Below are 26,196 nucleotides of genomic sequence, written 5' to 3'. Positions count from 1 at the left end.
TTTGAATCAGTTTCCACAAAGAAACAGGAAAAAGGGGAAATGTGCATCTATGCCTTTTAATAGTAAATGTAGTTCAGAAAAGCTGTGTGTAAATACTATTTTTAAATTATTCCAATTTAAATGCCTCAGAGGCTTTTAAGTAATCTTCTAGACTGCACACACCCCCTCCCCCCCCACTCTTAGTTATGCATTTGTTATGTTTTCTTTCTTTAATCTTGATTTTCACAGATTAAATTTGTTTAATGTTAAGTTTGTGATTGGAAAACAAAGAATCCTGACATTTTCTTGTGGACAATCTTTGCATTTAATAGTAAAATTATATATAAGAAAAATAACTTGAACCATTTCACAGAGGTAAAAAGAGCCAAAACAGTATGTACTTAGCTATTTCTTAGTCATCTCAATCAAATAATCTTTATTATGGTATAGTATATAATATTAAAGTTTTAGTAACATTAGCAGTCTATTTGTATTATCCTTTGAAATGTTTTTAGGCTACTCAGGCAGATATTACCAATCTGTTCTTTTTGTTGTAGCTTTCCTAAGAATTTAAACTATTTGTTGACAAGCATTTAGTGTCAAACTTGACAACTGGCCTCTTTATATCATCATCAAAATTAAATCAGAGCAGTCAACTAGCTTTATATATGAATAGTCCCATATGGTCCTATATGAGATAATGACTTATAGGTGCCTGTGTAATTTGAAAGTCTTTGTAGTATTTATCATGACCATTGAATAGGCTAATGTATTTGAAAATCAAGTTATGTTATGCATCCAGTGAAACTGCATTTTAATTGAACTCACCTTTGGCCTCAAGCAAAGGATGATTGGAGTAGAGTATATCACAAATTACTCTAATGTGTACAGAGCTCAGTGTACGTAGAGAATATCTGTGAAATCACTTTGATCTTTGTTGTATTTTTAGTTATCAAGATTGTCACCTTAGCAATGACAACATATTTCATCCATCAGTTTTTAACTGAAAAGTTAAGGAAACCTGTATTAATATGTAGTGGACAATGCTCTTATAAAGCCTACATAAAAGTTGATTTGAATTGAAAATTGCTTGAATTGAAAAAATGACTTTAGACCAGTTTTCAGTGAGCAGAATTGTATTAGGTTTCTATACTTCTCTGAAAATGAATGTAATTCTCTAGATCAGAGAAGTAAGTAATATTGTAGAGGAATGGAGTGTGGTTCATTATTGTGCATTGTGTAGTTACTGGTAACAGTGACTACCCAGATAGTGTAGGATCTCAGGGGGTAAGTACACTTGTCATCATGTTTGAATTTAAAAATGCTACGTAATTGATTCAAATGACTAGTGAATTCGAAAAGCCCATAGGAGTACATGAGAAACTTCAAACTGATCTATTATAATCATTACCATTGATATTATCACTTTGCTTAAAATCATTAAAAAGTTAAGATTGAACCCGAGGAGAGATTCTCAAGATGGCGGCATGAGTAGGGCAGTGGAAATCTCCTCCCAAAACCATATATATTTTGAAAATACAGCAAATACAACTATTCCTAAAAGAGTGACCAGAAGATACAGTACACAAGCCAGGCTACATCTGTGATACCCCAAAATCTCCCAGAAAAGGGTAAGATACAAAACTGTGACCCAGTGGGACCTGAGCACACTCCCTAACCCAACTCACTGGTGGGAGGAAAAGAATCAGTAGGGAGGGAGTAGAAGCACAGAACTGCTAAATAACCAGCCCTAGTAATCTGCCCTGGGAGCACAGATACACATGGCATGGTGCACTGGATATTAGAGGAGCAGAAAAGTAAAATCCGAGATTATGACTGCAAACAGGTTCCCACAGCCGTCTGCCTTGGAACAAAAGAAAAGGAGGCCCTTTAAAAGTCTTAAAGGGACAAGGGTTTAAATTGTCCTGGCACACTCAGCCCAGCAGGCTGGGAACCTTAAGGAACTTCAGGCACCCTAACCAACTGGGTGGCAGTGCAGCTCCGAACCCCCCCACAGTGATAAGCAGTCTGCTGTTCCTTCCCCTCCACTGGCACTGCAAGGAAACCACTGACTTGCCATTACTGCAGAACAGCTGGGGAGGAGCCCCGCCTACAGCAACCATACAGCTTAACAGAAGCTTCTCCTGGCATGCGGCTAACCAGCCCAGACCCAGAGGCTGCTCCCTCTGCGCAGTTGATGGGTACAGACATCGGAGAGCGGTGCAGAGTCCGGGAGGCACAAAGGGGCTTCGTTCTTGTGGCAGAACATACTCCACTTGCCTGTGACCACCCCCCCAGTGCCCTAGGCCACTCCAAGGGCTGCCCTGCCCATGGCAGCTCAGGGGATTAACCCAGAGGCTGCTCCCTGTGTGTGGTCAACTGGCACAGACAGCAGAGATAGGTGCAGAATCTGGGAAGGACAAAGGGGCTCCATTCTTGCAGCAGAAAACACACTGCTTGCTGTGATCCCCACCAGTGTGCTAGACCGTCCTGAGGGCCACCCTGCACATGGCAGCTTAGGGGATTAACCCAGAGGCTGCTCCCTGCACGTGGTTGACTGGCACAGACAGCAGAGATGGGCATTGAGCCTGGGAGGCACACAAAGGGTCTTTGCTCTTGTGGCAGAACATGTGCTGCTGGCCTGTGACCCCCTGCCATTGCCCTAGGCCATCTCAAAGGCCGCCCTGCCCACAGCAGCTTTGGAGATTAACCCAGAGCTGCTTCCTGTGTGCGGTTAACTGGCACAGACATTGGAGATAGCCAAGGCAACTGGCAAGCAGGAAGGGACTTTGTTCTCCCAGCTGACACACTGCCACTCGCTGGCGACCACTCCCATTGCCATGAAAAGTCAAAAGAACATTGTTCAGTCCAAAATCCCTCAAACACCAGAGAAAGGGCTTGGTGAGACTGAAATCACCAATCTTCCTGAAAAAGAATTAAAAATAAAAGTCATAACCATGCTGATGGACCTGTAGAGAAATATGCAAGAGCTATTGGATCAAGACAGGAGGGAGATAACACAAATGAAAGAATCAATAGAAGGTCTTAAGAGCAGACTGGATGAAGTGCAAGAGACTTTTAATGGAATAGAAATCAGAGAACAGGAATACAGAGAAGCTGAGGCAGAGAGAGATAAAAGGATCTCTAGGATTGAAAGAATATTAAGAGAACTGTGTGACCAATCCAAATGGAACAATATTCGCATTATAGGGGTATCAGAAGAAGAAGAGAGAGAAAAAGGGATAGAAAGTGTCTTTGAAGAAATAATTGCTGGAAACATCCCCAATCTGGGGAAGGAAATAGTCTCTCAGACCATGGAAGTCCACAGATCTCCCAAAACAAGGTACCAAAGGAGGACAACACCAAGATGTATAATAACAAAGATCAAAGAAAAGGACAGTGTTCAAAGCAGCCACAGAGAGAAAAAAGATCACATCAAAGGAAAGCCCATCAGGCTATCATCAGACTTTTCAGCAGAAACTACAGGCCAGAATGGAATGACATGATATATTCAATGCAATGAAACAGAAGGAATTCGAACCAAGAATACTGTATCCAGCACGATTATCATTTAAATTTGAAAGAGGGATTAAATAATTCCCAGATAAGCAAAAGTTGAGATATTTACCTCCCATAAACCATCTCTACAGTGTATTTTAAAGGTACTGCTCTAAATGAACTATGCCTAAGGCTAAATAGCAGTTACCAGAGAAAATAAAACCACCGCAAAGGAAGTAAAACAACCAAATACTAAATAAATGTAAAATAAAATCAGCTATCCACAAAATCAGTGAAGGGAAACAAAAATAGGACAGAATAAAACACCTAACATATAAAGAGTGGAGGAGGAAGAAAAAAAGGGAGAAGAAAGAAAGAATCATCAGACTGTGTTTATAATAGTGTAATAAGTGAGTTAAGTTAGAGGTTAGGTAGTAAAGGAGCTGCCCTCCAACCTTTGGTAACTACGAATCCAAAGCCTGCAATGGCAATAAGTACATAGCTATCGATAATCACCCTAAACATAAATGGACTGAATGCACCAATCAAAAGACATAGAGTAATAGAATGGATAAATAAGCAAGACCCATCTATATGCTGCCTACAAGAGACTCACCTCCAACCCGAAGACATACACAGACTAAAAGTGAAGGAATGGGAAAAGAGATTTCATGCAAACAATAGGAAGTAAAAAGAAGGTGTTGCAGCACTTGTATCAGCCAAAATAGACTTCAAACCAAAGAAAGTAACAAAAGACAAAGAAGTACATTACATAATGATAAAGGGTCAGTCAAACAAGAGTATATAACCATTATAAATATCTATGAACCCAACACAGGAGCACCTACATATGTAAAACAAATACTAACAGAATTAAAGGAGGAAATAGAATGCAATGCATTCAGTTTAGGAGACTTCAACACACCACTCATTCCAAAGGACAGATCCACTAGACAGAAAATAAGTAGGGAGACTGGGGCACTGAGCAACAACATTAGAACAGATGGACCTAACAGACATCTACAGAATTCTACAACCAAAAGCAACAGGATACACATCGTTCTCAAGTGCACATGGAACATTTTCCAGAACAGATCACATACTAGGCCACAAAAAGAGCCTCAGTAAATTCAAAAAGATTGAAATTCTACCAACCAACTTTCAGATCACAAGGGCATAAAACTAGAATTAAATTGTACAAAGAAAACAAAAAGGCTCACAAACACATGAAGGCTTAACAACATGCTCCTAAATAATGGATCAATGACCAAATTAAAACAGAGATCAAGAGCAATTGTGGAGACAAATGAAAACAACAGCACAACACCCCAACTTCTGTGGGATGCAGTGAACCCAGTAGTAAGAGGAAAGTATATAGCAATCCAGGCCTATTTGAAGAAGGAAGAACAATCCCAAATGAACAGTCCAAATTCATAATTATTGAAACTGGGAAAAGAAGAACAAATGAGGCCCAAAGTCAGCAGAAGGAGGGACATAATAAAGATCAGAGAAGAAATAATAAAATTGAGAAGAAAAAAACAATAGAAAAAATCAATGAAACCAAGAGCTGGTCTTTGAGAAAATAAGCAAAATAGATAACCCCCTAGCCAGACTTATTAAGAAAAAAAGATAATCTACACACATAAACAGAATCAGAAATGAGAAAGGAAAAATCACAATGGACACCACAGAAATAGAAGGAATTATTAGAGAATACTATGAAAATCTGTATGGCAGCAAAGTGGATAACCTAGAGGAAATGGACAACTTTCTAGAAAAATACAACCTTCCAAGACTGACCCAGAAAGAAACAGAAAATCCTAACAGACCAATTACCAGCAATGAAATAGAATTGGTAATCAAAAAGCTACCCAAGAACAAAACCCCCAGATGAGATGGATATACCATTGAATTTTATCAGACATTTAGAGAAGACATAATACCTATTCTCCTTAGAGTTTTCCAAAAAGTAGAAGAGGAGAGAATACTTTTAAATTCATTCTATGAAGCCAGCATCACTGTAATACCAAAACCAGGCAATGGCACCACCAAAAAAGAAAATTACAGACCAATATCCCTGATGAACATAGATGCAAAAATACTTAACATAATATTAGCAAACCGAATTCAAAAATACAGCAAGAGGATCATACACCATGATCAAGTGGGATTCATCTCAGGGATGCAAGGATGGTACGGCATTCAAAAATAAATCAACATCATCCACCACATCAACAAAAAGGACAAAAACCATATGATCATCTCTATAGATGCTGAAAAAAGCATTTGACAAAATTCAACATCCATTCATCATAAAAACTCCGAAGAAAATGGGTATAGAGGGCAAGTACCTGAACATAATAAAGGCCATATACAAAAAAACCCACAGCCAACATCATACTTAACAACCAGAAGCTGAAAGCTTTTCCCCTAAGATCGGGAACAAGACAGGGATGCCCACTCTCCCCACTGTTATTCAACATAGTACTGGAGGTCCTAGCCACGGCGATCAGACAACACAAAGAAATAAAAGGCATCCAGATTGGTAAAGAAGTCAAACTGTCACTGTTTGCAGATGACATGATATTGTACATAAGAATCCCTGAAGAATCTACTCCAAAACTACTAGAACTAATATCTGAATTCAGCAAAGTTGCAGGATACAAAATGAATACACAGAAATCTGTTGCTTTCCTATACACTGATGATGACCTAACATAGAGAGAAATCAGGAAAACAATTCCATTCACAATTGCACCAAAAAAGAATAAAATACCTAGGAGTAAACCTAACCAAGGAAGTGAAAGACCTATACCCTAAAAACTACAAGACACTCCAAAGAGAAATTAAAGGAGATAGTAATAAATGGAAATTCATCCCATGCTCTTGGGTAGGAAGAATTAATATTGTTAAAATGGCCATCCTGCCTAAAGCAATCTACAGGTTCAATGCAATTCCTATCAAGCACCAACAGCATTCTTCAACGAACTGGAACAAGTAGTTCTAAAATTCATATGGAACCAGAAAAGACCCCAAATAGCCAAACATTCCTGAGAAGGAAGAACAAAGCTAGGGGGATCTCGCTTCCCAATGTCAAGCTCTACTACAAAGCCATAGAAGTCAAGAACAATTTAGTACTGTCACAAGAACACACCTGTAGACCAGTGGTACAGAATAGAGAGTCCAGATGTTAACACAAGCATATATGGTCAATAAATACATGATAACGGAGCCATGGATATACAATGGGGAAATGACAGCCTCTTCAACAGCTGGTGTTGGCAAAACTGGACAGCTACATGTAAGAGAATGAAACTGGATTACTGTCCAACTCCATATACAAAAGTAAACTCAAAATGAATCAAAGACCTGAATGTAAGTCATGAAACCATAAAAGAAAACAGGCAAAACTCTCTTGAATATAAACATGAGCAACTTCATGAACATATCTCCCCAGGCAAGGGAAACAAATGCAGTAATGAACAAATGGGACTGTGTCAAACTAAAAGCTTCTGTACAGCAAAGGACACAATCAGTAGATCAAAAAGGCATCCTACAGTATGGGAGAATATATTCATAAATGACATATTCGATTAGGGGTTGACATCCGAATTATATAAAGAGGCTCACGCACCTCAACAAACAAAAAGCAAATAATCTAGTTAAAAAATGGGCAGAGGATCAGGTTCTTGCTAATCTGCTGTGAGCCAGAGATTTTGCTGCCCCCTTCCTATGCTCCAGCTCACTGAATCCTTCCAATCCCTGTGGGTGTGTGGGGAGGTAAGGGAGGATTGCTATTCTTCCCATTTTACAGATGAGGAAAGAGAGATTCAGAGAGGGACTTGATCAAGACCACAGTGGGTATGTGGGTGGGGCGCTATAGAAACAGGACTTTAAAGTGAGGTCTGAAAAAAACTTTGAATTCCTGGCAAGAGTCAGAAAATAAACGAACTTGCTTTTCATAAAAAAAAAAAAAATGGGCAGAGGATCTGAACAGACACTTCTCCAGAGAAAAAATTCAAATGGCCAGCAGGCACCTGAAAAGATGGTCCACATTGCTTATCATCAGTGAATGCAAATTAAAACCTGAATGAGATATCACCTCACACTAGTTAGGATGGCCAACATCGAAAAGACAAACAACAACAAATGTTGGAGAGGATGTGGAGAAAGGGGAACCCTCCTACACTACAGGTGGGAATGTAAATTAGTTCAAACATTGTGGAAAGCTATATGGAGGTTCCTCAAAATAGCAAAAATAGAAACATCATTTGACCCAGGAATTTCACTCCTAGGAACTTACCCTAAGAATGCAGGAGCCCAGTTTGTGAAGGACATATGCACCCCTATGTTTATTGCAGCACTGTTTACAATATCCAAGATATGGAAGCAACCTAGTGTCCATCAGTATATGAATAGATAAAGAAGATGCAGTACATATACACAATGGAATATTATTCAGCAATAAGAAGAAAACAAATCCTACCATTTGCAACAAAATGGGTGGAGCTAGAGGGTATTATGCTCAGTGCAATAAGCCAGGTGGAGAAAGACAAGTATCAAATGGTTTCACTCATCTGTGGAGTATAAGAACAAAGAAAAAACTGCAGAAACAAAACAGCAGCAGACTCACAGAACCCAAGAATGGACTAACAGTTACCAAAGAGCAAGGGACTGGGGAGGATGGGTCAGAAGGGAGGGATAAGGGGAAAAAGGTGCATTACAATTAGCACACATAGTGTTGTGGGGGTCATACAAGGAAGGCAGTATCGCCTGGAGAAGACAAGTAGTAATTGTATAGCATCTTACTATGCTGATGAACAGTGACCCTAATGGAGTATGTGGTGGGAACTTGATAATGGGGGGTATCTAATAACCACACTGTTGCTCATGTAATTGTATATTAATGATACCAAAAAAAAAAGTTAAGATTATCATCAGATTTGCCAATAATATATAGTTAGGTACCACTTAAGTTTTAATGTGTTTTCTTTATTAGTATTAGAGAGGTTTGTTCTTATTCCAGATAAAAATTGTAACTATTGAGGGCATTTTTATTAAGAAATAAGAATAAAACATTATATTATACTTGTCATGTGACAGGCTCTGTTCTTAGTGCTTTATATGTGTTCACTTTGTCTTCTGAACAACCCAATGAGAGAGATACTGTTATAATCTGTTGCAGAGAGAGGGTAGATAATAACCCCCAGATCACATGGCAACTAAATTAGAGAGACAGGATTTAAACATAGGCAGACTTGCTCTTGATCAGTTCACTATATTGCCTGTACTTTGTTTTTAAGCAGTACAAAATGGCTCTGGTTAACTGTTTAAGAGGAAATTTAGTGGAGACACTCATAGTCAATCAGAGAGTGAAGAATTGATTTGAGAATGAACCAGAGAAATTCCAGATTTTTATTAAGCTGGATGTAGGAACCCAGGATAGAGTTCTTATGTCAGTCTGGATAGGATCATTGCTCAGCTTCCTTTGTTTTATAGTTTTTTTGCTCCAGATTCAAATCCCAAAAAGGTAGTGTTCAATTGGCTTCTTATGGGTAACACAGCCTTCATTTTTTGGGTAATATGACTAAGAATATGACTCCTGAATTTTAGTCCTGCTACTTTGTAATGAGGAAGAAATACTTCAAGTAAATACTTAAAATTGTATTGTTTGGTAAGGGAAGCAGATGCTGGCCAGGCAAATCTGACAGATTTCCACTGTTGAAACTTATGGGACAACAGCAATTCATCTAGAAAATAGTTAGTGAGTGCCAAGTCGATGGGTTTACCCTTTTCTTTATCACTGCTTATCATAGAAGCTGAGGCCAAGTGGCCAAAATGAATGAAAATTGCGAAACCAATCAGTGATTCTGCTAATGCCAAGTCAAGATTAAAACCTTTAAAAAATGTTATTAAATCTATTAATGTAATATTTCTTTTTGAAATTGAAAGCCATTTTTCTCTGTATGGTAAAACAATTTCCTTTAGCTGAAAGTAGTAAAGACTCACATTATAGATAGATTTCATTTTTACCAGTTATGTCTCTCAGCTATATTATATTGCCTTTCTGTCCCTGATAGACATTGTCCTCATCATTCCATTTTTTAATGCAGTGAGAAGGTGCTATATTCATTAATATTAATCTTAGAAAAATTATCTGAGTTTTGATAATGCACATCATAATTGTGCCAGCAAATTTGGAGAAAAAATTTCTTAAATTATCAAGGATATTGCTTTAATATTCTCCCCACTTTGCTTAGTGGTAGACTGGACTAATTCTTCTAAAAATAGAACAGTTGATTTTTGAAAAAGTAATTGTAACCAAGGAAAGTATAGCTAAGTGACTATTTTGTTACAAGGAAATAAAAAGTGTTTTAATTTTACATAGATTTAGAAATATCTCCTGACCGACATTTTCCTCCCTGTGGTATACTCAGTACTTTTTCATGACATATTTATATCAATAACAAATTATTAAAAACAGGAAATTTTTATGTATGTTTAATATATGTGTGCATATATATATATATATACATATGTGTGTTTGTGTGTTATGTATAACAATGAAAATACCTCTTTAAAATAGGAACAAAAAGTCCAGTTACATCTTCTGGCTAAAGAAGATCATCAGAAGCAACTGAATGAAATTGAGAAGTACTATGCCACAATAACAGGTCAATTTGGATTGGTAAAAGAGAATCATGAAAAGTTAGAACAAAATGGTAGGTGCTATCTTATTTAAACTTACATATTTAATAAGGAATGTTTAAATAGACTTATTTATAACAAGTTGAACTTATTTGATACTGATAATATTAAATGGCAGTGGAATGAATATTTTTAAATTGAGTAATAATTTTATACATTGCATAAAGCCTATTTATTTTACTATGTTAGTGATACTTTTCTTAAAATGTATATTGAATATAATGTTTTCCTAAGTGTCTTTCATTTTACAGTACTTGAAGCAATACAGTTAAACAAAAGGCTTTCGGCTTTAAATAAAAAACAAGAATCTGAGATATGCAGTTTAAAGAAGGTATGATTGATGCAGTTTTATAGTATTATATAAACTACAGCCTAAAATAATTAATTTTGTGAAATATTACCAGAATGTTAAGTAGATTTTTTAAATATAAAGATAAGTAAGATGTTTCAAATACAGATTCATAATCTTTGAGTTATGATTTCAATAAATATAACAAATGAATTTGTTCTAATCCATTTTCAAAATATTCTTTATTTGACTTGGCACCAGTGGCATGCATTTTTTGACATGAATAGCCAGTAAACATTCACTATCAGGCATTAGCACCATTCATTCATTCATTCATTCATTCAATATTCGAGTGACTGTGCTAGGTACTATGTGGCAGTGAGGATACAGGTATGAAGAAAATAAAACATGTTCCTGATTTTTTTGAAGTTTATAGTCCAATGGAGGAGTTAGACATAAAACAAATCACATACCAAGTAATTTAAAACTATTGTAAATATTGTGAAGAAAAAGTAAAGGCTGTGATGGCATTTAACAGGTGGCTTTATTACACTGGAGGTAAAGGGGTCGGGGAGGGAAGAGAATACTGTTTCAGGAAGGGGAACAGCATGTAAAAAGTCTCAAGACAAATGTGTTTAGTGATTATTTTTTAGTCTTTTGGCTAAGATCAAGGATAGCAAAGAGTTGAGTATATGTGAAGAACTAGAAAAAAATCTGCTATTTTTGGATAAAGTAGCCTATACATGTCAGTTATATCCATTTGATTGATGGTGCTAAGTTCAACTATGTCCCGTCTGATTTTCTGTCTGCGTATCTATCCATTTCTTACACAGGGGTATTAAAATCTCCAAATATAATAGTGGGTTCTCTATTTCTCCTTGTAGTTCAATTAGTTTTTGCGTCATTTATTTTGATGCTCTGTTGTTAGATACATAATAAGACATTGTTATATCTTGGAGTATTTACTCCTCCATCATTATGTAGTGCCCCTCTTTGTTCCAGATAACTTTCTTTGCTCTGAAATTTACTCTGGTTGAATTAATATAGTTATTCTTGCTATATGTAGGTATTCTTTTGATTAGTGGTGGCATGGTATATCTTCTCCATCTCATCACTTTATAATTTTTTTGCCCAGGTTAAGATAACAAACATTCTACTAATTTTTGCTTCCTTCACCTCCTCCCCTGTGGCAACCACCAGTCTTGTTTTCTGTATTTATGAGTCTCTTTCAGTTTTGTTTGTTCTGCTTTTTCAATTCTACATAGAAGTGAAATCATATGGTATATGTCTTTCTCTGTCATACTTGTTTCACTTAGCATTAGTACCTTCTAGGTAATAATGTTGTTGAAAATGACGATTTCATTCTTTTTTATGGCAGAGTAATATTCCATTGTATATATGTACCACATCTTTTTTTATCCATTCTTCTATTAATGGACACTTAGGTTGTTTCATATTTTGGCTAGTATAAATAATGCTGTGATAAACATAAGAGTTGCATATATCTTTTTGGATTAGAAATGTTGTTTTCTTCAGATAAATTCCCAGAAGTGGAATCGCTGGGTGGTATGGTATTTGTATATTTTTAGTTTTATGAGACACCTCCATACTGCTTTCCATGGTGATCCTCCAATTGCAAAGCCACCAGCAGTGTACGAGGGTTCCCTTTTCTCTACATCCTCGCCAATACTTACTATTTCTTGTCTTTTGGATAGTAGCCATGCTGACTCCTATGAAGTGATATCTCACTGTGGTTTTGATTTGCATCTCCCTGATAATAAGTGATATGGAGCATCTTTCCAAGTACCTGTTGCCCATCTGTCTGTCTGTCTGTGGAAAAATACCTATTCAGGTCCTCTGCCCATTTTTAAATCAGGTTATTTATTTATTTATTGGTGTTGCATTGTACGAGTTCTTTATATTTTTTGGATATTAGCTCCCTACCAGATACATTTGCAAATATATTCTCCCATACAGTATATTGACTTTTTGTTTGGTTAATGGCTTCCTTTGCCATTCAGAAACTATGTAGTCTAATATAGTCCAACTTGTTTATTTTTGCTTTTGTGTCCCTTGTGTGGGGAGATGTATCCAGAAAAAATTACTGATGTTGATGTTCAAGAGTTTATTGCCTAGTTTTCTTCTAGGAGTTTTATGGCTTTAGGTCTTAGTTTTATGTATTTTGTCCATTTTGAGTTTATTTTTGTTTATGGCATAAAACAGTGATCCAGTTTCATTCTCTTGCATGTAGCTGTCCAGTTTTCTAAACACCATTTATTGAAGAGACTGTCTTTCCCCCACTGTATATTCTTGTCTCTTTTGTCATAGATTGATCATATAGGTGTGGGTTTATTTCTGGGCTCTATATTCTGTTCCAATGGCCTACATATCTCTTTTTGTGGCAGTGCCATACTGTTTGGTTACTTTAGCTTTCTAGTATAGGTTGAAATCAGGGAGCATGATACCCCCAGCTTTGTTCTTTTTTCTGAAGATTGCTTGGGGTATTTGTTTTTTTGCTTTTTTTGTGTGTGTAGGTGTGATTCCATACAAATTTTAGGATTATTTGGTCTAGGTCCATGGAAAATGCCATTGGTATTTTGATGAGGATTGCATTGAATCTGGAATCTGTAAATTACTTTGGGCAATATAGCCTTTTAAATAATATTAATTCTTTCTATCCATGAACATGGAATCTCTCTCTATTGACTCATGTCTTCTTCAATTTCTTTCATCAATTTTTTAATATTTTTCAGAGTACAGGTCTTTTAGTTGTCCACACTATGTCTCTGGGTGGAAGGAACCCTATGTATTTTATTTTATACAATTGTAAATAAATTAATTTCTTGATTTTTCACTCAGCTAGTTCATTATTTGTGTATAGATATGCAGTGTATTTCTCTAAACTGATTTGGAATCCTGCAACTTTACTGAATTCATTTATTCTAGTAGTTTTTTTTGGTAAAGCCTTTAGGGTTTTCTATAAAGAGCATCATGTCATCTGCAAATGGCAACAGTTTTATTTCTTCCTCACAAATTTGGATGCCTTTTATTTCTTTTTATTGTCTGATTGCTATGGCTAGGACTTCCAGTAATATATTGAATAAAAGTCACTGGTGAGAGTGGGCATCTTATCTTCTGGTCTTAAAGGAAAAGCTTTTAGCTTTTTACTGTTGAGTATGATGTTAGCTGTTGGTTGGTCATATATGGCCACTATATTGAGAGTTTTTATCTATGAATGTTGCTGAATTTTGTCAAATGCTTTTTCAGCATCTATTGATTGTGATCATATGGTTTTTATCCTTTTTGTTAATGTGGTGTATCATATCAATTGTTTTGTGGATATTGAACCATCGCTGCATCCCTGGAATAATCCCCCTTGGTCATGATAAATGATCCATCCTTTTGATGTATTTTTCAGTTAGGTTTGCTAATATTTTGTTGAGGATTTTTATATTTGTGTCCTTTTTTTTGTTGTGTCTTTGGTTGGTATCAAGGTGATGCTGGCCTTGTAGAATGAATTTGGAAGCTTTCCTTCCTCTTCAGTTTTTTCAGAATAATTTGAGAAGCGTAGGTATTAGCTCTTTTTAAAATATTTAGTAGAATTCACCTATGAAGCTGTATCATCCTGAATTTTTGTCTGTAGGGAGATTTTTGATTAATGATTAATGATTCAATTTGTTTACTAGTAATCACAATGTTTAGATTTTCTATTTCTTCCTGTTTCAGTCTTGGAAGATTGTTGTTTCTAGGAATTTATCTATTTCTTCTAGGTTGTCCATTTTGTTGGCATATGATTTTTCATTGTACTCTCTTATAATTGTATTTCAGTGGTGTCACTTGTAACTTTTCTTCCATTTCTGATTGTCTTTATCAAAGTCCTCTCTCTTTTTTTCTTCATGATTCTGGCTAAGGTTTACCAATTTTGTTTATCTTTTCAAAGAACCAGCTCTTAGTTTCATTGAGTTTTTTCCTATTGTTTTCTTATTCTCCATCTCATTCATTTCTGCTCTGATTTTTGTTATGTCCATCCTTCTACTAACTTTGAACTTTGTTCTTCTAATTGTTTAGTTTTAAGGTGAGATTGTTTATTTGGGATCATTCTTGTGTCCTGAGGTAGCCCTTTGTTTCTAAACTCTCTTAGGACTGGTTTTGCTGAGTTGCATAGATTTTGAACCATTGTGTTTCTGTTTTTGTTTGTGTCCATGTATTTTTTCATTACCTGTGTCTTTGTTGAACCCATTGGTTGTTTAGTAGCATGTAGTTTAGCCTTGTTTGTGTTTTTTTCTAGTTTTTTTCCCTGTAATTGATTTGCTTTTAATCTATATGTGTTTTTATAGAGTGGGTGTCTTACAGTTAACATACAATTAGGTCTCGTTTTTTGTATCCACTCTGATAATCTCAGTCTTTTCATTGGTTTATTTAGACAATTGATGTTTGAGGTGATTCTTGATATAGTAGGATTAAGAGCTTTCATATTTGTACTGTTTCCCATTTGTTACCCTTGTTCTTTGTTCCTATTTTTGTCTTCCACTCTTTTTCTGCCTTTTGTGGTTTTAACTGAAAATTTTATGATTATGTTTTCTTTCCTTTTTGTATATCAGTCATACTTCTTTTTTAATTATTTTTAGTGTTTGCTCTAGAGTTTGCAATACATTTACAATAAACCAAATCTACTTTCATATATTACACCACTTCATGGGGAGTGCAAGTACCTAATAACAACAAAATAATTCTAATTCCTCTGTCCATCTCTTGTGTCATTGCCATTATTCATTTCACAAGTACATAAGCATACATGAATATATGTATACACACATACGTAAGCATACATAGTCAAATACATTGCTGCTCTTATTATTTTGAACAAGTGGTTTTCTGATAGAGCAATTTAGAATAATAATTTAGAAAAATATTTAGAGAAATAAAGAGAAATTTCCTTTACCATCACTTATTCCTTCTCTGATACTCTTGTCTTCTTTAGGTACATTAGAGTTTTTGACCTATATCATTTTTCTTCTTTCTGAAGAACTCCTTTTAACATTTCTTACAAGGCAGGTCTACTGGCAACAAACTCAACTTATAAGTATTTCACCTTCACTTTTGAAGGATGATTTTGAAGGATACTGAGTTCTAGGTTGGTGTTTTTTAATTTCACCTCACTCTGCTCTTAGCTATATGGTTTCTGAAGAGGAGTCAGATGTACTTCTTATCTCTGCTTCCCTATAGGTAAGGTGTTTTTTCCCCCCTCTGCCTTCTTTCAAGATTTTTTCTTTATCTTTGATTTTCTTAAGTTTGAATATGATATGCACTATGTATAATTTGTTTGGTCATTTATCTTTCTTCATGTTCTCTGAGATTCTTGGATCTGTGACTGACATTAATTTTGGGGAAATTCTGTCATATACTGCTTCAAATATTGCTTCTTCTCCTTCTAGTAATGCCATTATGCATTACTTTATATTCACTTTGTGTAGCTGTCCAACAGTTGATAGATATTTTGTTTCATTTTTTCAGTCTTTTTTCTCTTTGTTTTTAGTTTTGGAATTTCTGTTTTATATCCTCAAGCTCATAGATTATTTCTTCAGCCTTTGTCTCATCTCGTATTTAGCCCATCAAAAGCATTCTTCATTTCTGTTGCATTATTTTTGATCAGTAATATTTCATGTTGTTTCTTTCTTAGAATTTCTTTCCCTCTGTTTACATTATCTATCTGTTTGCCCATGTTTTATCTACTTTTCCTATTAAGCCTTTAACATATTAATCATAGTTTTTTAAAAGTCCCAATCTGATCATTCTTATATTCCTGACATATTGGACTTTAGTTCTGATGCTTGTTCAGTCTCTTCAAACTGTGGGTTTTTTTTGTCTTTCTTACACCTTGTCATTTTTTGTTGAAAGGCAGACCTGATACACTGGGTGGAAGGAACTGCAGTAAATAGGCCTTTTAGCAATGTGTTGGTTAGGGTGTGTGTGTGTGTGTGTGGTGGTGGGGTCCTGAGATTAGGTTTTGGTATTTTGGTGAGCCTGTGAACTTCACCAGGGTGTCTCAGTGTCCCACCTCCCACACAGGTGGTGCAGGACATTTGGACGTCGGGGCTAGAGTTGGGTATTATCCTTCCCACAGGTGGTTTAAGCTCAGGTCAAATAGTTACTTCTGAGGGCAGCCTTGACAAGAAGAATAGGATGCCCTGGCATATTTCAAAATGGTTCTTCTTCTGATAATCATTTTTGGGGGACCTGGTGGTGAAATTCACAAAAGTGTGTTCCCTTGAATTTTTTTTTAACTCTCAGAGTTGTCCACACTATGTCTCTGGGAATTAATTAGTTACTGTTCAGGTTTTCCTACCCTGACACTGGTTTCTATGTAGGGTTCTATTTGTGGGTTTCTGTTCAGGTAGTTTGCGATTCTTTGTATTTGCCTGTCTCTAATTTTTTGAAGCAGTACTTTGCCTTGTGATCTTATTTCTCTAACAGATCTAAGAAGAGTTGTTGATTTTCAGTTTGTTTAGCTTTTTACTCGTTGTTAGGACAAAGTGGAGACTTTTAAACTTCTTACATGCTGAACTGGAAACCGAAGTCCCTCTGTTTTTACATTTATCTATTAGTTCTACTGAAATTAAAATTTATTAGGGCTAGAGATAACAGTTTTGAAGAGGAGTATTATGTGCGACCAGAAAAATGACATTACTATAATAATGCATAGTTCAGAAATCAGAAACTATTTTATTACTTTCTGTTTTGGCATTATTTCAAAGAAAGCAGGACCACTTGGAATAAAGATTGAAGTAGTTTCTAAACACTAAGTCAGAATTCAAAGACTATTAAATATTTGTAACACTATTATATCTAGGTTTTTGATTTTATAACTGCCAGTAAATTGGCTTTATATTCTCTGGACTCTATTCTTACACCCAACAGATCAGAAAGTAAGAGCATAGATGCAGCTTTACACAGAACAATAGAGTGTGTTGTAATAAGCATATGTTCCTAGTCCATATAACTCTTATGTCTATCCAACACATTACCTAAGAGGACAATTTATATATAGAGAACATTTCTTTTTAGTCACATTCTAGAATATGAAAATGGATCTTTTTAATATAGGGAGGAATGCTGTAATTTGAAAAAATTGTCTTTAATCTCAAATCATAGAATTATTAAAAGGACCAGTTTTATCAATGTAAACTTCAAATGCAAATCTAAATAAAAACAGAGTAGTTGTGAATGAGTACATTTTTGGTCATGTCTCTTTGGTTCATGTATTTATTTTATTAATTAACATATCATTGATACACAATCTTATGATGGTTTCACATAAACAACACTGTGGTTCATTTATTTTTTACTTGATGTTTTTATCAATGACTTAAGCAATTAAATAATCATTAATTTCATGATTATATTAAGATATTCATATGCCTTTATTCAATTAGCTTTTACATTATTATGAAAATATTATACCTCATAAATTTCTGTACTAAATTATGTATCTTTCTCATTAAAGACAAATGTTTCATTGTAGTATAATAGATCATTTTATTTCTAATGTATAGTTAAAGATTGACCTGTAAATGGACACCAGGTTCATGTAACTCCATGGAGATATTCTTGGCAGATTTATATAAAAGGGTGAAGAATGTCTCTTTGTATGCGTGAGTGGAATAGTGTTGCTTATGAGCATGCTTGCCCTTTTTTCCCTAGTCTTAGGCCAGGGCTACCTAAATATAATGATGTGTCATGCAGTTGTGGCCCATCACTCTAGGAAAGCATTATATTCAGTGATCGTGCTGCTAGTTAGTTCTTGGAAGAGAGATTGTATGGAAAGGTAAAGTGAGAGTTTCACTACATTTGAGAATTCCAAGTCCAAATTGTTTAAAAGGGTAAGAATTAAAAAATATATTTTAAAAGCCAATTTTTAATATTTAGATATCCTAGATACAGTAATTTTGTGTTTATATTTTTTAATGTAGTCTTCATTTTTTAACTTTATGAAAAGCTTTTTCTTCTTTGATTTTCTTTTTCAGAAGCTAACCAAGTCTAGTAACATTGGTTATATCACTTATTTAAAACTTAGAATCATTAATTTTCCCAAGGATAATTTGTTTTTCTTTTATACTATTCTATGATTTTGTCCAGAAGAGTTAGGTTATTGGTTTGTGGTAAGATGGAATTCTCTTTTTTGTGGAACAAAGTTAAACAGACCAAACTTAGTTAGATAGGTCCTTAAAAATAGTTCTTACAGTTCTGAATGTTGGGTTCACCATTATGGCAATCATGAAGAATTCCTGATACTATCTGTGAACAGCATTCATAACCTCTGCTATTTGTCTGAGTAAACGTCAGAGTACTCAAGGAGATAGTGATATTTAACAGACTACCCCATACCAGAAAAGGAGGGGTAAAGGAAAAAAGCCCACAATATTTATGACTCTAGGAACTGTAAGTTGTAATTTAATGAGATCAAAGCTTGTGCTGCTTATTTGCTGCACTAAAAGGTTTGAATAAAATGGTTAGAAAACAGACAAAGTACTAAAAGTTCAGGATATTTAAAAGCTAAAGGGTTATAAAATCAAAAGCATATTTTCAGTGGAAAATCATTACATAGAGGTCTCTGATTTTAATTTATTATGCTTTTAAGATTGATTACTATATGAGACAAAAAGACATAAGAAATGTTTTGTTTTTACTTCTGTGAGCCGTATACTGGGTTTGCACCTCTCCTCTTCCCATTTTCCTGTTGTTTCATAACAATTGTTGTAATAAGAATTCATGCATTTTAAAGTATCTCCTATAAAACTTGGCAGATTATAACAGCTCTATATTTTCAGTTTCTGAAAAATATAAAAAGATGCAAAAGTTTGTTGTACTTTGTAACCTTGAAGGCAAAAATAAAACTTTTAGAAAACCAGTTCTCCTTTATTAATTCAGAGAATTATAAGCCACTTCATGTGAATGTAAATTTTAGCCATATACCTCAGTTTAATTGTACTTCTATCAATAAGGCACTGTGTCTTAAGAATGAACCTAGAACAGATCAGTAGTATAAAACAAGCCTCTGATATTTTACTTTTAAGTTGTTTGAATGTGTATTTATGACAATACAGGTGTATCTTGCTTTAAGAAAATCTAATATTAAAAAATTAAATTAAAAAAATGTTGCAAGTTTTCTTCTAGAAATTATTTTAGTGCACAGAAAAGCATCTTGAAAGCATTTTTGGAAACTCTATTTGGTAAAGAAAGATGTATATTATTTTAAACCAAATATCATTGGTGTCTTTTTTAAAAATAGAATTATTTGAGCATGAAAGATTTATTTTCATTATTTAGATGATGTTTGACTAACTACTGAGTAATAATGTAAATATTAGTTGGATATACTATAAACCTGAGTTGAGAATAAAACTTTGAGGTCCTCTAATAGTTATTTTTCCTTTGAAGTAATCTCCTAAATTTTTGAGACATTAAATTAATTTCTGAAATGACTTGATTTATTTTTCTGTTACTATCCACAGTCAAGTTAATTATTATCCCATATTTTCAAATATTTTTCTAGGGTGGAAATAGTAAGATCAATAAATTCTTTCATTCAATAATTTTGTTAAGTCAAAGATCAATCTGGCTTATGAATCAGAATAATGTTATATTATACTGTCTTAGTTTTATGATTGATATTTTCTAACATATTCTTGGATGTGTACTTGAATTAACCTATTTTAGGCTCACAAGTTTAGGACTCTTAGTTACAATAATCAAATTTATTTTCTAGTAAAAAAATATGCTGTTTCTTTAAAGTTAACAAAATGCTCATGACTCACCATCTATTAAGCTTTATTTTTCTATTAGTAAGAACATTGTGCTGGTCTGTTCACATTTAAATGAGGAGCACCTATCTGTAATGTGATGGTGGTGGTTACCTTGAATGGAGTGAAGCTAGCTTGATCAGTTAGCTATCCTTATACTTCAAACCCTCAGCACTATCCCTCTATTTGCTACTTCTTGTGCAGTCTTTCAGCTGACAATGAACTATTGTGTCATTTACAGTAGTCTCTTTAGGTGCCATTGACTAATCTTACCAAGTATTTTTATTGCCATTTACCTTATCCTGAATAAATTAACCTTTGATTTTTATCAAATCTTATTTTGGATAAAGATAGGTCACATTTATTTTCATATCATGTTCACTACTCTTTTCTTCTGACATTCATTATAATATTTAGTTCTTCTTAGAGGCCTGAATGTATTAGGTGCTTTGGGATAAGTATGAAACATGGTACCTTTCCTTGAGGGAGGTCATAGTCTACAAGAAAACTCTTGTTACCAGCTATGAAAGAATGAATGTAATTCTTTAAATATGTAACAGAATACTTAATATCCATACCACTGTTAAAAATTCAGCTACTTTATTTTAAAAGAAGAGAAAATAATCATATTTAAGAAAAATTATATCCCCACCTTACATATGAGGAACCTGAGGCAGAATGAAGTAAGTTACCTGCAGTTACACTCCAAGGGAAGAGAGCAGACTGGAACCTGATAAATTTGGCTCCAGAATCTGGGATCTTAACCACTCAACTGATAATAGTAGCAGCCTAACTAATTTATCCACATAAATTTTTTCTTTCTTTTATGCCCCATTAAAAAGCATATATTTTTTAGAAGGGGAAATTGTCAACTATACATACTCTTGAGCTACCAGCTCCTTAGATGCCTTGACGCAGTAGTTCTGTAAACTAACATGTCCCTACTTTGAAATTCATTAAACACTGCTTCCTTTGGGCTCTTTGATTCAGCCCTCTTCTTTCTCTAATCAGAGCATCCTTTTCTATCATCTGTACCATTACACTCCCAAATACCTCTAGTCCTTCAGTCCCTACTACCTTAACCAGTTCATTGGCCTGTAGTTCCCTGCATAATATTTATCATTTATTCTGTATATCTTATCTCATCACTTTACTTCTTTCTTTACAACTAAGCCTTTCAACATAGTCAACCATACTGTCTTGCTTTTTTCTTTTTCCCTCTTTTCTATTCACTTGCAACATGAGTGTAATGATGTCTACCTTTCGTATTTTACATATGTGTAATAAATACAAAAAGTAAATGCATAGGCAAGCACTTAAGAAAGTTTAACATGCAGAAATTTATGGGATTATTATTACTTGCAAATGAAATTAGATTAAAATTAAGATGAAGGCAGCTTTGATGGATTCAGCTTTTCTGCACCATAATTAGGTGGGTTATTTATTTGGGTAGGCTTTCAAGACAATGCAGTCTCATCTGCCTTTTGCTTGTCAGATAAGAAAGTCTGAAATTCCTTTGACTCCTCAATTACTCTTTCTCCCTTCATGCTTGAACTACATTCTGTGTCTACAAATTCTAGCTCTTCGTAGATTATTTATCTTCAGATCATCCCTAATTTCATGGAATCGTAGGATCATCTACTCCAGTATTTGTCTTTCTTTGAGCTGCAGAACCGTCTAACCAAGATGTGGAGCTCAGTGTTAAGGTAGAGCTGCTTGTGCTTGAAGGGAGGGCTGGAGGAACACTGGAGCTGTACCTGCTGGCTCTTTCTTCTCTATTAGCAATTGTGAAGGGGCTCCATGGAAATTCTTGGATTTCTCAGAGCACAGTTAAGTAACTGTTAACTTGATCCAACTGCTGCTTTTTTGGGAAAGGGAACTGAAACCCAAAGAGAGTAGGTGAATTACTCAGTGTCAAGCAACTTGTAAAAAAGATTATCCATTTATCCTTATTTTGTACTGTATAATATTTGTAGGTAGTAATATTCTAAATAACATGTTAATTTTAAAATGGCAGCTGAAATTCTTCTTGTAATGGACATTGTGATAATTCTCTAATATTCAGCCCACCTGAGGGAGTGATTTTTAGGGAGCCCAATGAGGGAGTGATTATGCCACCTCATATGATCAGTCGTCTTGGAGCCAGTTAATATCATCACCGTTCCTCATGCTGGTGTTTGGTTCAGGATGAGCATGTGCTCCAGTTCTGGCCAGCAGGAGGTGGTTCAGAGAAAAATTTTCTTACTGTTTAGAAGGAGCTCCAGGAAGAGACAGTTGCTATGTAATACCTAAATTCGTCTCTTGCCACAGCCCCAACACCCAAGCAAAAGGACAGTCCCAAGAATGTAAAGTGGAAAATGAAAATATCCTAGTCTTTGATAATACTCTAGTCTTTGAGTATTCCAATCAACCAACACAAGAACCTGCCCAACTTTGGACTTTCTGTTATGTGAAAAAATGTCTCTTTTAGTTGGTTTAAGTATGGTTTTCTAATACATGTAATCAAAGTATCCTAATACTGATACTTTGTGCTTTTCATTACAGAATATTGTGTTTTGTTCAAAATGGTAGGTGCTTTTAAAATATAAAATGTATTAGTTTTATAACATCCATGTGATCATTCACATTTTAAGGGTCTTTTGGTACAAATAAGTTCCTCTGGTTCTCTTGATTATCTTCTTTTTCCTCCCATTCCTCCAAAGCTCTATTCTACGGTCTCTGTTTTTATTTTCATTTTTTTTCCAATTATCTAATACTCCTTAATCCAATCAATCACTTCATTTCAATAAATTTATATTCCTTACCTCACATTTCTCATAATTTCTACCTCTGGATTTTTCAACTGCCTGCAGGTCATCTCTTTTTATGACTTATCATAACTTCAGGGTCAGCAGGGTGGCACACATTGAATTAACTCTTCATTCTCTGCCACCATCTCTCCTGCCCACTCTCAGAAAACTCATACAATTCTCCTTTCAAAGGAAACCATCTTACTGAGTGTGAAGGTAAACCATCAGTGGTACATTGAAACTTCATTTTGGGGAATTCATCATGTGTAACCTTCTATAACTCCAAAAAATACAAATGAAGGACTTCTTTAAGATAGTAACCACTTATAGTAACCGCTTATGGCACAGTCTTAATGATTTGTGCTTTCTGGCTCTTAAGATTCAGTCTCAGAACATTGTCCATCTTGTTCTTATCTTAAATACATTTTTCATCTGTTTAATCAGTGAAACAGACTTCCATTTCCTTTCAGTTACCATGCTTCTCTCTCACATTTCTTAGTCCCTCTTTTCATTTCTTCTAGCTTCATCAAGACACTTTGGAAAATCATCTTTTTCTTTACTCCCCTTTGTCTATTCAATTATACCTTCCTCTAGAATGTCTCATATTTTCCATTCTTCATTTCTCAATAGTGCAGACATTCAGCATCTCATTCCTGGATTAATAAAACAGACTCTTTGTCAGTGTTTTTTTTTTTTCTCCAGTTTTTATTCACTCTTTTTGCCAAATTAACTTTACTAAGTTACTAGTTTAATGTAGCACTTCTGTGTGAAGGAATAGTAGGTTGAATTTGTTTACCAAATCCAGTCCCAAACTCTTTTTTCCAGATTTATTGAGACATAATTGACATAACATTGTGTAAGTTTAAGGTGTACAACATACTGATTTAGTCCTGAACTTTTTAAAAATTTTTACTAAGGTATCATTGATATGCAATCTTATGAAGGTTTCACATGAGCAACATTGTGATTTCAACATTCATCCATATTATCAAGTCCCCCCACAACCCCATTGCAATCACTATCCATCAGCATATAAGATGCTACAGAGTCACTACTTGTCTTCTTCGTGATGTATTGCCTTCCCTGTGACCTCCCTGTATTATATGTGCTAATTATAATGCCCCTTAATCCCCTTCTCCCTTCCCTCCCTACCCACCCTCTCCAACCCCTTCCCTTTCTTAACTGCTAGTCCCTTCTCAGAGTCTGTGATTCTGCTGCTGTTTTGTTCCTTCAGTTTTGCTTTGTTGTTACACCCCACAGATGAGTGAAATCATTTGGTACTTGTCTTTTTCCGCCTGGCTTATTTCACTGAGCATAATACCCTCTAGCTCCATCTATGTTGTTGCAAACGGTAGTATTTGTTTTCTTCTTGCTAGTCCTGAACTTCTTTAATTGGCTTTCCAAAGCTTCCATGGTCTGACCCCATTCTACGTCTTCAACATTGTTTTCTACTACTTCCTAACAAGCATCTTTCAATTCTATTTAATCCAAAATCTTTGTTGTCATTATCATAATTCTTAATTCTTCCTGCCTTCTTGCCTTTGCTCTTCTCCATATCCCTACCCTTACTTGGAATGCTTTTTCTTAATTTACTTATATTAAGCAGGATTTAGGCAGGAAACAGATGGTGTATAGGAATGAGTAATTGAGAAAAGTTTGATGAAGAAGCTATTTACAGAGTTATGGGCAGAGTTAAGGGAAACCAACAAAGGATAATGAAGCACCCCAAGGTTAGAAGCAATGAGGGAGTGATTATGCCACCGAAAAGTGAAAGGGCAGGGAAGGAAGCAGCTGCCAGAACTGGAGAGTGCTGTTCATATAGGTGTAGAAGAAAGCTGCATTTCAGAAGCTGTGACTTGGTAAAGGTACAGAGCTATTGGCCAATTTATGGCTATGTGGGGAGGCAGTTTAATAACCTCAATCTCCCTCTTCCCAGCATATTGACTGACTGGTGCTTCCCACAGACTGGACCCAACCAGGAGCCAGATGGCAGGGAAACTTTGCTGTATCTACAGGTGTCAGGCACACAGGGCACAGAGCAGTATGGAGAAAGGGTGGAGTGAATCAGGAGGGACAAATGGAGGATAACCAATATACTAGGCATTCTTCAAGGCCTCCCTCCTCCATTCCAAATTGTTTCATTACTCAATACATGCTGATTGTTCTCTTTTTACCAGACATTAATTTGTCTGCCTGCTTTTGTGAGAATAAAAGCATAAAGCCCTATCTCTTGATTCACATGGCTACTTTAGCAGTGCACATATCTAAAAGGGTTATGTGAACTAAGACCAAGGAATCCTTTCTCCTATATTTTGAACTAGGGGTAGAGATAATTGGGCAAGTTTCTTTCTAGGCAGCTGAAGCTGTAACATGTAGAGCTCTGGAGGTATTGGCAGCCCTGTTTTGTGCTCCATTTTCAGCTTCCTTGATACTGCACTCTCTTGGTTTTCCTCCTACCACAGATAAATGCCATTTACAGCCTTCTTCTCTAACCTACAAATGTTAGAGTTCTTTAGGACTCAGTCATTTGTCATCCTCTTTCCTCTAATTGATAACTGTAAGTGATGGTACCTATGTCGAGTCTCTTAAAACTGATACAGGAAGAAAAAAAGAGAAAGTACTAATAAGCACAATGAAGAAAATAAAAATTTCCTGTAGCGTCACCACTCTGATGAACCAAGCTTTTTCTTCAAGAGAGGTGTTTGTTGTTTTTTATTTAGTTCTTAAATACAACCTTTAAAAATTGAGGTATATTAGGATTTTTAATTTTAAGATTATTTTGTCAACAAAGAATTTGGATCTTGGTCATCTCAGACTTGAAAAATGGTCAGAAACAAAGGAAGCTATGCAGTACCCAAGACCACAGCATAAAACCACCTTCCACTGCTGGGTACTGCACACTGCAGCTTGCACCATCACCCACTTCTTGGCCACAGCGGTATCACTGTGGCCATGGAAGCTTGAAGTTTCTAGCAATGCTCCAGCTGTCTACCAGATGGATTTACAACACTCCTGTTCTTTGTGATACTAGTTTCTGATCTAGTGTCCAAGACAGGTGTGCATCTGATTAGCAGAGCATGGTCTCATGCTTTATAAAGCTAGTCTCTGGCATTTCCGGCTTCTCTAGTGGACA

At 35.4% G+C, this 26,196-nt stretch overlaps 1 protein-coding gene across 1 annotated transcript in view; it reads left to right on the top strand.

Annotated features, from left to right (window-relative positions):
* The window catches only part of CCDC73 (coiled-coil domain containing 73), a 95,179-nt gene that overhangs the window by 41,262 nt on the left and 27,721 nt on the right, over positions 1 to 26,196 (top strand). The window contains exons 7-8 of the mRNA XM_017639705.3: positions 10,064 to 10,199; positions 10,437 to 10,516. Coding sequence (XP_017495194.3) covers positions 10,064 to 10,199; positions 10,437 to 10,516 — 216 coding nt within the window. The remainder of the gene's footprint in view (positions 1 to 10,063; positions 10,200 to 10,436; positions 10,517 to 26,196) is intronic.

The sequence above is a fragment of the Manis javanica genome, chromosome 11 (genome assembly GCF_040802235.1).
Source record: "Manis javanica isolate MJ-LG chromosome 11, MJ_LKY, whole genome shotgun sequence".
Taxonomy (NCBI): Eukaryota; Metazoa; Chordata; class Mammalia; order Pholidota; family Manidae; genus Manis; species Manis javanica.
Note: the sequence above shows the minus strand (reverse complement) of the source record. Positions and strands in the feature narration are given on the sequence as shown.